Source organism: Artemia sp. Qi Xiang Cuo, chromosome 1 (genome assembly GCF_049724085.1).
Source record: "Artemia sp. Qi Xiang Cuo chromosome 1, ASM4972408v1, whole genome shotgun sequence".
Classification (NCBI taxonomy): Eukaryota; Metazoa; Arthropoda; class Branchiopoda; order Anostraca; family Artemiidae; genus Artemia; species Artemia sp. Qi Xiang Cuo.
Window position 1 is genome coordinate 92164314 of NC_142794.1, and position 13326 is coordinate 92177639.

Sequence of the window (13326 nt, forward strand, 5' to 3'; positions counted from 1 at the left end):
ATGAACAGCAACAATTTTGTCTATGCATAATGTACATGCATAGAGGGCATACCATATTTCCATCCTCACTGCAGAATACAGAAAAGGAGGTCTTCAAGGCTAACAATACTAATCCACCTGCATCCAGAACATTGACATACTCTCCTATTTCAAAGTTGCCTTTGGGCTCATTATGTGCCCCTAATCACACCTACTATAACATTGTAAAGAAGAGTCCAAAATGATTAGCCTCACGAATTGACCCCACACATCCTACAAATTGAAAATCATTATGAGGCCAAAGCGGACTCCAGAAGACTCTTTCACTAAAGCAGAATGTTATGTTCAATGTTTCAGTAGAAATAAGTTGAAGACAAAATATTTAGTTTGCAGGGATAATTTAACTTCAATTAAGTCATTACTAATAAAGATTATCCCTGTGCAATTTACTTTGTTTCTTCTAAACCAACAAACCCTATATAGTATATAGGATTAAGAAAAAAAAAAAAATTATCACCCAAATTCACCCATGACAGTTAAAAAAAAAAATCAATGAACTAAATTTTGTTCCAGATGAATTGTTTACTTCCTTTAGTTAGCCTTACTTCAATTTCGCCTCTTCTCCAGAAATATTGCGTTAAACTGTGATATTTTTGAATTAAAATGATATTACACAGTGTAATTTTAAAGTACACTTTAAGATGGAAAATTGTTATCAACAGCCTGGATTAGCTTATCTATTATTGGTTGTCTCTAGTCAGCATTGTTGCAATCACAGTTTTACCCTTACAGTTAATATTTACCAACAATGTTTCCAAGCATCAGTATTTTGGAACCAACAAAAATTCTGGCAGTTTTTGCTCCTGTATGTTTGATATTCAAAATAACAGCAAATATGCACAAATATGAACAAGGAAGACAAAATTGATTTTAAATATGGTATACATGCTGGACTTCAATCCAAGACAGTTGACCACATACCTAGAGCAGCATGAAAATGAGTCAAAGCATCCTGCAACTGTCCTTGGGCCATGTAGAGTTTACCTAATTCCAAATGTTTATTTGAATCATTGCCAAAAACACCTGCAAGTGATATTTTAATAGTTCTGGTATAGCAAAAAAAACAAAGCATCTCACTGCTTATCTACTAGGCCTACCCAACCAAGGTTTTGCACACAGTTTTCTCAATTTTGCCGGCCCAGGGGCATGGGCAACAAATTATGCTAACAGGATATAAAAAATAAGCTTTATAGATATAATTTATCACAGGCAGCGCAATAGTGCTGCCTAAGTAAAGAACAATATATATATATATATATATATATATATATATATATATATATATATATATATATATATATATATATATATATATATATATATATATATATATATATATATATATATATATATATATATATATATATATATATATATATATATATATATATATATATATATATATATATATATATATTAAAACTTTGACAGGTTACATGATTTCAACATCAAAGATAAGACAATATTTAACAGGACTATATTCGCTTCTTCAGTCAATCAAACGAAAACAATCAAACAAGGTATACCCAAGCTTTAGAACTAAGTCAAGGAAAAGCAGATTCAAGCTAAAATTAAAGAAAACATATTTTTGGTGAATTTATTAATTTTGGATGAATTTACTGGCTAAATTATGAATATAGCACTCAATATATCTTTAAACAATCATTTTAGTATTAACTAATTACTACTGTTGTAAATTCAATTTTAGCTAGTAAACCAATTCTTTTTTTGCTCCTATTAAAAATAAATTATTCCATTAGGGCTTTTCTTGGGCTATTTGGGGCTCCATGAAGTCAGATAACCTAAGTTATATAAAACAAATTAATGACTTTTTCTTTTGACTTCATTAGCCATTACGAAACAACTATCAATAAGGAACATAATGAAAACCAACAATAGGCCTAAGACCTATATCTATCCTCATTAGGTAGGCCAAAGCACTAGTCAGGTGGTACAGAATATTATACTTGGAAACCATATTAAATGGTAAACTTTATTAGTCTAAACTAAACTAAAAAAAAAATATAAATAAAAAATAAAAGTCATCATTAATTTTGAAACTCCTTCTGGGGCTCAAAATGGAATTTATGACTGATAATTTGTATATTTGAAAAGAATATTAAAAGCTTACCAATAAAAGATCTAAAGTTCAACAAAGTTATTGTATCAGTAAAATCACCACCTATCCTATGAGCCTAGGGATATAACTGGCCTCATAAAGCAGACCAAAGCACAAGTCAAGTTTTAATAATATGTTAAGGGGCTCATCAATGGTTTATTAATGTTTAATAAAGAATGGACCATGCTTCTGTTGTTATTAACATTTTTTATGTATACATCAGTGTGAACAATTATTCTGAGTCATTATCTTGCATGGTTTTCAAAAATGATATTCTTTTTTTGAAATGATTGGTCATAAGATAAAAAAAAGTCAAAACTGTAGATTTTATTAAAGTCATAAGCATAATCAATTGAATTTAGCACAAAATCCCTAGCCAGAAAAACTTTACACTGCTATTTTTGGATTTGCTTTCTAAGTCTAACTAATTCTATGGAAAGCCAAGCTTTCTTTGCTTTCCAGCTCACAAAAACACCTACAGTCTCTACATACAAAAGCCAACTGATTTTGTTAGTTTGCATTATATTCTGTACTTACTTCTGACTAAATTTAGATTTATCATGGCACAGAAAAACAACAAACAAATCAACAAGCATTTTCAGCCTATGGCTACACCTGGAAAATTAGGGAGAGGGGAGGGGCTGAAATGGAATTGTCATGGCAGCAGTTATATTATTAGGAAATAGCAATGAATGGAGAACATAATAAACTACCTTTTCCTTCATATGATTTCTATACCTTTAGTTTACACTATAAACAATTTTTGGTGTTCAAATCAATTCAAGCATCAGAAATCTGACATATTTTGGAAGAGTTTCCTTTGAGAGGCATCTTACTATTTTGAGAAGTTTATAATAGGATTTTAAGTCATATCAAGCCTTTTTTTCAAATTTAAGAAACAGGTTTAGAGCTTTTTTAAATATGTAAATCAGGATCAAGCAACAGAACAAGACTCAAAGTCCTTTTTCTGTGCTGCATTTGATCTGTAAATCTATTTCTGAAGATTTTATCTTTATAACAACTTCTCAAAAGTCACCAGAGGTCAAGAGCGTATGGAGAGAGGGGTAGATACTTCAAAAAATTCCTTTCTTTGTTACAACAGGATTGTATGACATATTAGGGCATTAAAATGACAATAGCTTATTTCTTGCAACAAGAGTTGTAATTGGAGTAACAATTTGGACTTCAGTGAGCCTGTATACTATGACTCTTCTGCCTCTGGTATCAAATTGTGGGCAAGCCCTCTGCTAACAACTTCCAATTTGACACTGAGAATGTCAAGGCTGGTAAATGGACTTTGGTTGAGCTTAAGAGCAAGGGAAGGAATCCTATTCACTATACTCCAATTATTGAAGATATCTTTTTAACATAAATGGAGTAAGTCACAGGCTTGTCTTGTTATAAATTAACAGTAAACAAAACAATAAGCAAAAACAAACAAAAGACAAGAACTAAACCTGTGTGTATTGATTGGTACCACAATTAACTAATAAACTCCTTAGGCTGAACACAATACAAACATAAGCAAATACACCAGAATGCACAAAGAGAAAAATTCATTAAACTCTGTTTAGGGGCACTGAGTAAAACAAATCATACGAGGCATGTTTTTTAAGTAAGTACCGTTGTGTGATTCCGCCACCGCAGCGCTACGGTGGGCATTCTGCACAAGCGCGCTGGTTACCTACAACTCTTGTCTTCGCACTGACGCCATTACAGTCTGATTCTTCATTGTATACGTTGTTTACTGAGTGTTTAAGATGCCTCCGACAATCGTGAATCCCGCCGATTGTGAGGTACGGGCTATTATACGATTTCTTAGTGCTAAAGGCGTAAAACTGATCGATATTCATCGTGAGATCTGTGAAATTTACGGACAAAACATTATGAGGTACATGGGTGGCCTTTGTCACACCAGAATCAAAACAACAATCCATGGAATGGCAACATTCATCATCACCCAAAAAAGTGAAGTTTGAGCAAACAATTTCTGCCCAGAAAATCATGTGCACAGTAATTTGGGACAAAAAAGGAGTATTGCTAGTGGAGTTTCTGCCTCGTAATGAGACAATCAATGCAGCGTCTTATTGTGAGACATTGAACAATCTGCGTCATGAAATCCAGAACAAAAGACGTGGCAAGTTGAGTAAGGGTGTTGTTTTGCTGCATGACAATGCCCCTCCACATGTGGCTAATTGGACCAAAGATCTCATCAAATCTTTTCAATGGGAAACTCTAGATCATCCACCATACAGCGCTGATCTGCCACCCAGCAACTACCATTTTTTCCTGCACTTGAAGAAACACCTGGGTGGTCAGCGTCTTCAAGACAATAACAGAACTCAAAACAGTTGTGATACAAATCAGGCGGCAAAATTTAATAAGGAGGGTATTGAAAAACTGGTGCCACATTATGACAAGTGCCTCAATGTTCACATAAATTAATTAGAAAAGTAGATTAAGGTACAGGCTTTCATGTAAAAATAAAATTATTGCAATATCTTTGCATGTCTTTTTTTAATTCCAAAACGGTACTTACTTAAAAAACATGCCTCGTACAAATACCATAAACATTATGTTTCTCAAAACCTTTTTCTGATACAATTTTAATGAATTCTGTCATGTGGGTATATAATGTGTAAACTGATAGAAATCACTAAAAGACAAATTATCAACACCTTTAATATTTCAAAATGCATTAACTAAGTCCAATCTAACCCTCTTAAATTTCAAAGATAGTAGGCTCATACATCTCGTCTATACTTACAAGGCAAGCACTTAAAATAAGGAACAAATTTTGATGCCTGTTTTTGTACTTTTTGAATAGGCTATTAATAAGATTTCCTTGTTCCACTCAGATGTGCAGTGTTCAACTATTGATTGAATCATTGTCTTATAAAGTATAGTAAAGCTTTGCACATTAAACCTTCTTTTGATACAAAGAAAATTGTAATTGGCTTTACATGATACAGCTTGTTATACTTAACTTGTTTACAAAACCTCAATTTATTATCAAAAATAATACCAATGTCCCTAATGGAATCAACAGAACATATTACAACATCACCAATAGAATATTGGTATGTTACTGCATTCACTAGATAATTCACTACATGGAATTTTCCTTGAGTAACAGTCATTGAATTTAAATTATACCAGTTAACAAATGCATTTAAATCATCCTCTAGAAGAGCCACATCATCTGGGGAGATATGCCCCTGTGAAGCTTTACATCATCAGCAAACATGTTGATTTTACTATATTGAATTACCTGTGGCAAATCATTTACAAATATACAAAACAGAACTGGTCCTAAGCAATTACTCTGAGGGACTTGACTAAAAACACTGCACTAGTTAGATGAGGCTTTGCTAACCCTAATATTCTATGACCTATGTGTTAGGCAATCTGCAATCCAAACCAGTGTTCTCAATCCAATCCAATACTTTTGGCATTTTTTCAACAGTAGATGTATTGATACCTTGTCAAATGCCATACAAAAATCGATATAAACACAATCAAACTTTTGACCTAAGTCAGCAATCATTTGAAAATCATTAATTACTTTCATTAGCCAAGTATTACAAGACCTGTTTTTCCTAAAACATTGTTGTGCTATATGCCACAGTTTATAGGACTGAAGAACTTGAGGTCCAGTTTCTGAAGAAAACTAGCACAAGAGACTTTAAGCTAACAGCAATGGTGTAATTTTGTCAAAATCCAGGGTGGGGGGGGGGGCAAATTTGGAGCCAATTTTCCCAAACCAAATGAAAATGACAGTGAAAACTGAAAAAAGAGCCATATAGTAACAAAAAAGGTAAAGGTTTTCTTCAGAAACTGGACCTCAAGTTCTTCAGTCCTATAACCTGTGGTGTATAGCACAGCAAGGTTTTAGGAAAAACAGGTCTTGTAATACTTGGCAAATGGAAGTAATTAATGATTTTCAAATGATGGCTGACTTAGGTCAAAAGTTTGATTGTGTTTATGACAGAACTCAAAAGAACTGAGCCATTTCTGTGGATGCTCAAATTATGGAGGCTTATCTTAGTTTTGACAACATTTTTAGAAAAACTAAATTTCAGCTAGAGAGGGCAACTGAGGTTTAGGAGGGGTAGCTACCCCTCTGCTGCATAGTAAATAATACCCCTGGCAAACAGTTGAGATGGTTAGTATCTTCAAGATAGAATTTGAGCTGACACTGGTACTACTGACAGTTGTAGGTGGAACATTGAGATTAGCAAAGTAGCTTACTCTTGGTTTTGATCTGTCAATTTATAATTTGAAATAAATATCCTTTTATTTTTTTCCTCACATTAATGAAGTTGATTCTGTAGTTTCTTTACTGATCATATAATTTTATAGCTGAGAAACCAGCTTTGATATTAATCTTGATGCTTTTCTAATTGTTTTGTCAAGTGGTTGAACATAGACAGACCAGGCCAAACCAGTGCTAGGGTGGCCTAGGTTTGGTACTGATCCAAGATAGCAAAAAGCTCCTAAACTAGAATTTCATTTTAATTCTTTAGATTAATTTGTTTTCTTCAAAAGTGACCAACCATTAAATATTTACCCTACAGGCCTATATTTTAATAGCATATTTCCCCCAGAAGAGCTACCTAGCTACAATTTTACCCTTGATACTCCAAACCCAGATTTTTTCAAGAAAAAAACAAAAATTCAACATCCAAAAATTTGCAACAATAAGCTAGATTAAGTTACTTAAGACCTACTAGGGTTAGATACCCAGTAGTTGGGCAACTAACACCACTTTAGCAATTAAATCACAGTAAAACATATTATATTCCAACTAGAAATTTGAGTATTTTACCAATGAATTTGTCTAAAAAAATTTAATAACCTAAGAACATTATTAGCTTGACTATTTTAGTCATACACTGTTAGTCAATAGTGGAGTCAAATCTTTGTAACACATTTAAAGCTTGAGCCCCATCTTGGAAAATGCTGTCCAATCTTGGATATATGATCTTAAAGCTAAAATAATGCATCTAAAATACAGACAGACTCAATGTTGGACAGCCTATATTCAAACTAAGACAAGAGTTGTGATGCAGAATAGTTACATCTAAATAGGCTAGGCATTAGGGTAAGGCAGTAAAATTCTAGTTTTACTACTTTTTGCTATGTTTGAAAGGGGTTAGATTAAGAAAATGAAACTTTAATAGATGGGTCTACAGACTAAAGTATATCCCAGGAAGGTATTTTGAAGTACCATTGCTGACCTTTAAAAATCTTTGTGTTATGAGAGTAAAACCTTGCAGAACAGATTTTTTGCTTAATTGAAGTTGCCTACAAGAATATTGTTTTCAGCTTCACAACTTTGCCTAATCCCAATTTATGAAGTTTCAAATATCTGCAAATATATTTCCAAAATTTAGAAAAAACACATTGATATGGCTTAAAATTCTAGCCAACTCAAATAACAGGAATTGCATTTTTAGAACTAAAACCAGAGAAAAAGAAACTGATAACTGAAAATTATGGTAATTTTTTCTTATGAAAATCCCAATAGGTAGGCTATATAGACCTGTCAAGTAGGCAAATTTCTAATACTTAGGAATCAGAAGAGGATAAGCTAACATGTAAGCCTAGCAATACCTCCCCAGAGTATGTTTTGGCCCTTGATTCATTACTGAGTTTCATTTTCCTAACCTAGTCTCTTTACAAGATAGTAAAAAGTAGCAAAACTAGAATTTTACCAGGTAGGCTAACTTTTGTCTCAATTTGAATAGGTGTATTTAAAAAACAATTTTTCAAGTGTGTAAGCTAGCCAGCCAATTCTAACTATCTGTCAATCCCAACAATCCAAATCTATGTACCCTATTTTCTAGGGTAAATTTCTAGGTGGCACTATAATTTAGCTAGAATGCAAGTGAAAACATCATTTGATGCCTTTTTTATGCTTTTTCATTATTCAATAATCACTTCTGGTGCTAATTACATCTTGAGCCCTTATAGGGGCCCAAAAGTATTCTATATGAATAACAAAAGAGCATGAAAAAACATCAAATGATGTTTTCACATTTATCCTAGCTAAATTATAGGCTATGACCTATTGCAAATTTACCCCCCCCCACCCCCTAATGTGCAAATATATACCCTGAATTGTTAATGGCAAAGATTTAAATCACAAAATTCAGTGCTATTTTTGTTGATGACATTTGAAAAACTTGAAATAGTAAGAAAACAGTTTACATTTGAGTTGCCTAAAATGAAGTTTGAAATGTTTTAAATAAGTATTTTTTGAATATATTAATCTTGAACAACTTATTTATAAGCTAGTGGGTAAATTTCTACCAAATCATATTATTGAGTTAGGAATAGGCCTAAAGTGAATACACCATTCAATGCCTTTTTTTATGCTGATTACAAATATAATAATCACTTCTATTGGAAATGAATTTCAGCCCCCCCCCCCTATATATGCCAATTCAGGGTTAGGTAAAGTTCTACCAAATCATATTATTGACTTACACATAAAGTGAATATACTACTTGATGCATTTTTTTATGCTGATTACGAATATAGGCCTAGTAATCATTTCTATTGGAAATGAATTTCAGCCCCTCCCCCTATATATGCCAATTCAGGGTATATATTTCAACAACTTAACCTAACCCTGAATTGGCATATATAGGGGGGGGGCTGAAATTCATTTCCTATAGAAATGATTATTATATTTGTAATCAGCATAAAAAAAGGAATCAAATGGTGTATTCACTTTATTCATAACTCAATAATATGATTTGGTAGAACTTAACCAGTTAGTGATATGCTTTTAACCATTTTTCAATAACTTAACTAGTGTTGATAACTTCCTTGTGTGGTTACAAAAATGAAATAGCCTACCTTTGGGGCCCCTTTAAGGGGTCAAGATACAATTAACACCAAAAGCAATTATTGAATTATGAAAGAGCATAAGAAAGGGCATCAAATGATGTTTTCACTTTTATTCTAGCTAAATTATATTGCCACCTAAAAATTTACTGCTTGGTAATGCCTTCCCAGAGTGTTTTTGGTCCTGGATTCATTACTGAGATTCAATTTCCTAACCTAGTCTCTTTACAAGATAGCCTAGTGAAAAGTAGAAAAACTAGAATTTTACCAGGTAGGCAAACTTTTATCTCAATTTGAATAGGCTTAGGCTATCTAAAAACCATTTTTTCAAGTGTGTAGGCTAGCCAGCCAATCCTAACTATCTGTCAATCCCAAAAATCTAAATCTGTGTACACCATTTTCTAGATTAGGAACTTGTTGTCCAAGTTTATGACAGATATATTTTAATCAAAACATTTGTCCAGTGTTATGCACTGTCTGAGTAGCCAACTGGGGGCTTTACCCTGGGCCTAGACTAATCCCAGGCAAATAAAAATGAAGTTAAGGGTATAAGGTTACTCACCCTTTAGAACTCCAAAAGAATCAACAGACAGCATCCAGAATAACACACAAAATGCTCTCATCTTTCTTTTAACCTAGCCTAATTCTTTTTCTTCTAATTCACAGCAGGCGGGCTATTCAGTTAGTACTATTTAGCCCTTTTCTTTTTGCTTCACTCTGTGGGCTGCAGAGCTAATTAAAAAATAAAGTCTTCTTCTAACACCGCTTCTTCTAATTGGATTTGCGCAGGGTTGCAGTGAAATAGATTAAAATTTCTAGAATCTTGAAAAAACACTTCTAATGTTTTCAAATTTACTTGTCTACTATGGACTCCTTAGATCATGTTTCACTTATTTCTGTTCTCATTACTACAATACAATAATTTCTAATTGAAATTAGATTCAAATTGCCTTGATATTGCTCGTATACCTTTCTTATCAATGGTTTCTTCTTCTGGTTGAACAAATAAATGTTCAATCTTCACCAAACTTTTAAGGTCAATAGAATTCAACCCAACGGACCTTACTTTAGCTAACAACAGATATTGGAACAAGACATACTTTATTTCAAAACTTTTATTACGGTACTCATAAATGAGAGAGTTCAACTGTTTAGCAATAAGAAATAATAGTCGCTGTAGCGTAGAGTGAGAGCTAAGATATATAAACCCCCTTATTATTTAGATTATTTATTGGTTACTTAGGTTTTAATATTGTTCTCTACTTTTGCACAATTTCCTTTATATTTGATTTCCCATCCTTTTCACTATCAAATTCACTTTAATTATTCCTTTATTTTTACGCCAAAGTATAACTTCTACATTTACAATTCTTTGAAAATGTATTAAAAGCCAGTGAAAAAACTGCCCTCTCAATAATCACAGGCAGCGCAATAGCGCTGCCTAAGTAAAGAACGATGTTGGGACAATGTATTATTTTTTTTTATTTTTTTTTCCATACCCGGGCACTTCGTATCGAAGGAGTTGTCGTAGAAACTTCGAAAAGGGCTTATTCGGCTGGAAATTGGAGTGGCCAGTGCCATTTTTAATAGTCGACAGTGATTGGAGGGCAACTAAACCCCCCCACCCCCCACACGCCCATCATTCCCCCAACACATCCAATCAAAATTTTGAGATAGCCATTTTTTCAGCGTAGTTGATTTCCAGATAAAAATATATTTTTGAGGAGGACATTCCCCCAAAACCCTCGGGACAAGAGTTTTAAGTTATGCCCTGGGGGCATATAAGGTTTTTATATAAGACATTGTCGTAGAAACTTCAAAAAAGGCTCATTCGATTGGAAATTCAAAGGGCTAGTGACCTTTTTAATAGTACAAAGTGATTGGAGGGCAACTAGCCCCCCCCCCAACGCCCATCATTCCTCCAAACACATCCAATCAAAATTTTGAGATAGCCATTTGTCCAGCGCAGTTGATTTTCTGATAGAAAATATGTTTTTGAGGAGGACATTCCCCCACAACCGTCGGGCAAAGGTTTTAAGTTATGCCCTGAGGGCATAAAAGAACGATATTGGCACAATGTATTATTTTTTTTCCTTTAGAGCAGGGCACTTCCTATCGAGGAAGTTGTCGTAGAAACTTCGAAAAGGGCTCATTCAATTGGAAATTGGAGTGGCTTGTGCACTTTTTAATAGTCGAACGTGATTTGAAGGCAACTAACACCATTTCCACACCCACCATTTCCCGAAACACATCCAATAAAAAATTTGATATAGCCATTTTGGTCAGCGTAGTTGATTTCCAGAGAGAAATTATGTTTTTGAGGAGGACACTCCCCCACAGCCTTAGCCTTCAGGGAAAGGGTTGTAAGTTATGCCCTGGGGGCATATAAGGTTTTTATAGAAAGCATTGTCGTAGAAACTTCAAAAAAGGCTCATTCGATTGGAAATTGGAAGGGCTAGTGCCTTTTTAATAGTCGAAAGTGATTGGAAGGCAACAAACCCCCTCTCACGCCCACCTTTTCCCAAAACACATCCAATCAAAATATTGATATAGCCATTTTATTCAACGCAGTTTTAATTTCTGTAAATTTGGTCTTTGAGGATGGCAAACCCCTCACAGCCCTCCGGGCAAGGTTTGTAAGTTATGCCTTGGGGGAATATAAGGCTTTTATAGAACGCGTTGCAGTAGAAACTTCAAAAAGGGCTCATTCGATTAGAAATTGAAATGGCTAGTGCCCTTTTTAATTGTCGAAAGTAATTGGAAGGCAACTAACACCACTTGCACACCCACCATTTCCCGAAACACATCCAATCAAAAGTTTGAGATAGCCATTTTGTTCAGCGTAGTTGATTTCCAGATAGAAATTATGTTTTTGAGGAAGACACTCCCCCGCAGCCCGCAGGGTAAGGGTCGTAAGTTATGCCTTGGTGGTATATAAGTTTTTTATAAAAAAGCGTTGTCGCAAAAACTTCAAAAAAGGCTCATTCGATTGGAAATTGAAAGGGCTAGTACTCTTTTTAATAGTCAAGAGTGATTGGAGTGCAACTAACCTACCTCTCATGCCCACCTTTTCCCCAAAAATATCCAATCAAAATTTTAAGATAACCGTTTTTTTCAACGGAATAGAAAGTTCTGGAAATTAGGTCTTTGAGGATGACAACCCCCCACAGCCCTCAGGGCAAGGGTTGTAGGTTATGCCCTTGTGGCATATAAGGTTTTTATAAAACGTTTTGTCGTAGAAGCTTCAAAAGGGGCTCATACGATTGGAAATTGAAATGGCTAGTACCCTTTTTAATAGTCGAAAGTGATTGGAAGGCAACTAACACCCCTTGATCGCCCACCATTTCCCCAAACTCATTCAATCAAAATTTTGAGACAGCCTTTTTGTTCCACGCAGTTTAAAGTTCAGGACATTATACCTTTGAGCAGGGCACTTCCCCCACAGTCTTCAGGTCAAGGGTTATAAGTTAGTCCCTGGGGGCATTCAAATTTATATTGAAATCTTTCTTGTAGAAACTTGAAAAAGAGCTCATTCGATTGGAAATTCAAAGGTCTAGTGCCCTTTTTAGTAGTCGAAAGTGATTTGAGGGTAACTAACCCCCTTCTCACGCCCACCTTTTCCTCAAACACATCCAATCAAAATTTTTAGATAGCAATTTTGTTCAGCGTAATGGATTTCCAGATAGAAATTATGTTTTTGAGGAGAATACTCCCCCACAGCCCTCAGGGAAAGGTTTGTAAGTTATGCCCTGGGGTATATAAGGTTTTTATAGAAAGTGTTGTTGTAGAAACTTCAAAAAAGGCTCATTCTATTGGAAATTGAAAGGGCTTGTGCCCTTTTTAATAGTCAGAAGTGATTGGAGAGCAACTAACCCCCCTCTCACGCCCACCTTTTCCCTAAACAAATTCAATCAAAATTTTAAGATAACCATTTTGTTCTGGAAATTAGGTCTTTGAGGATGACAACCCCCACAGCCCTCAGGGCAAGGGTTGTAAGTTATGCCCTTGGGGCATATACGGTTTTTTTTTAGAACGCATTGTCGTAGAAACTTCAAAAATGGTTCATTAGATTGGAAATTGAAATGGCTAGTGCCCTTTTTAATAGTCGAAAGTGATTGAAAGGCAACTAACACCCCTGCCACGCCCAACATTTCCCCAAAAACATCGAATCAAAATTTTGAGATAGCCACTTTGTTCCACGCAGTTTAAAATTTAGGAAATTATACCTTTGATTACAATACTCCCCTCCCCACAATCTTCAGGGCAAGGGTTACAAGTTATTCCCTGGGAGCATATAAGTTTTTATTGAAATC

The 13326-nt window shown here is 34.4% G+C and overlaps 1 protein-coding gene across 1 annotated transcript in view; it reads right to left on the minus strand.

Moving 5' to 3' along the window:
* Positions 1 to 9768, minus strand: part of P58IPK (dnaJ homolog subfamily C member P58IPK) — a 77775-nt gene extending 68007 nt beyond the window's left edge. The window contains exons 1-2 of the mRNA XM_089096867.1: positions 9576 to 9768; positions 961 to 1062 (exon numbers count right to left, since the gene is read on the minus strand). Coding sequence (XP_088952993.1) covers positions 961 to 1062; positions 9576 to 9636 — 163 coding nt within the window. The 5' untranslated portion in view covers positions 9637 to 9768. The remainder of the gene's footprint in view (positions 1 to 960; positions 1063 to 9575) is intronic.
* Between the last annotated feature and the right edge of the window lie 3558 nt (positions 9769 to 13326).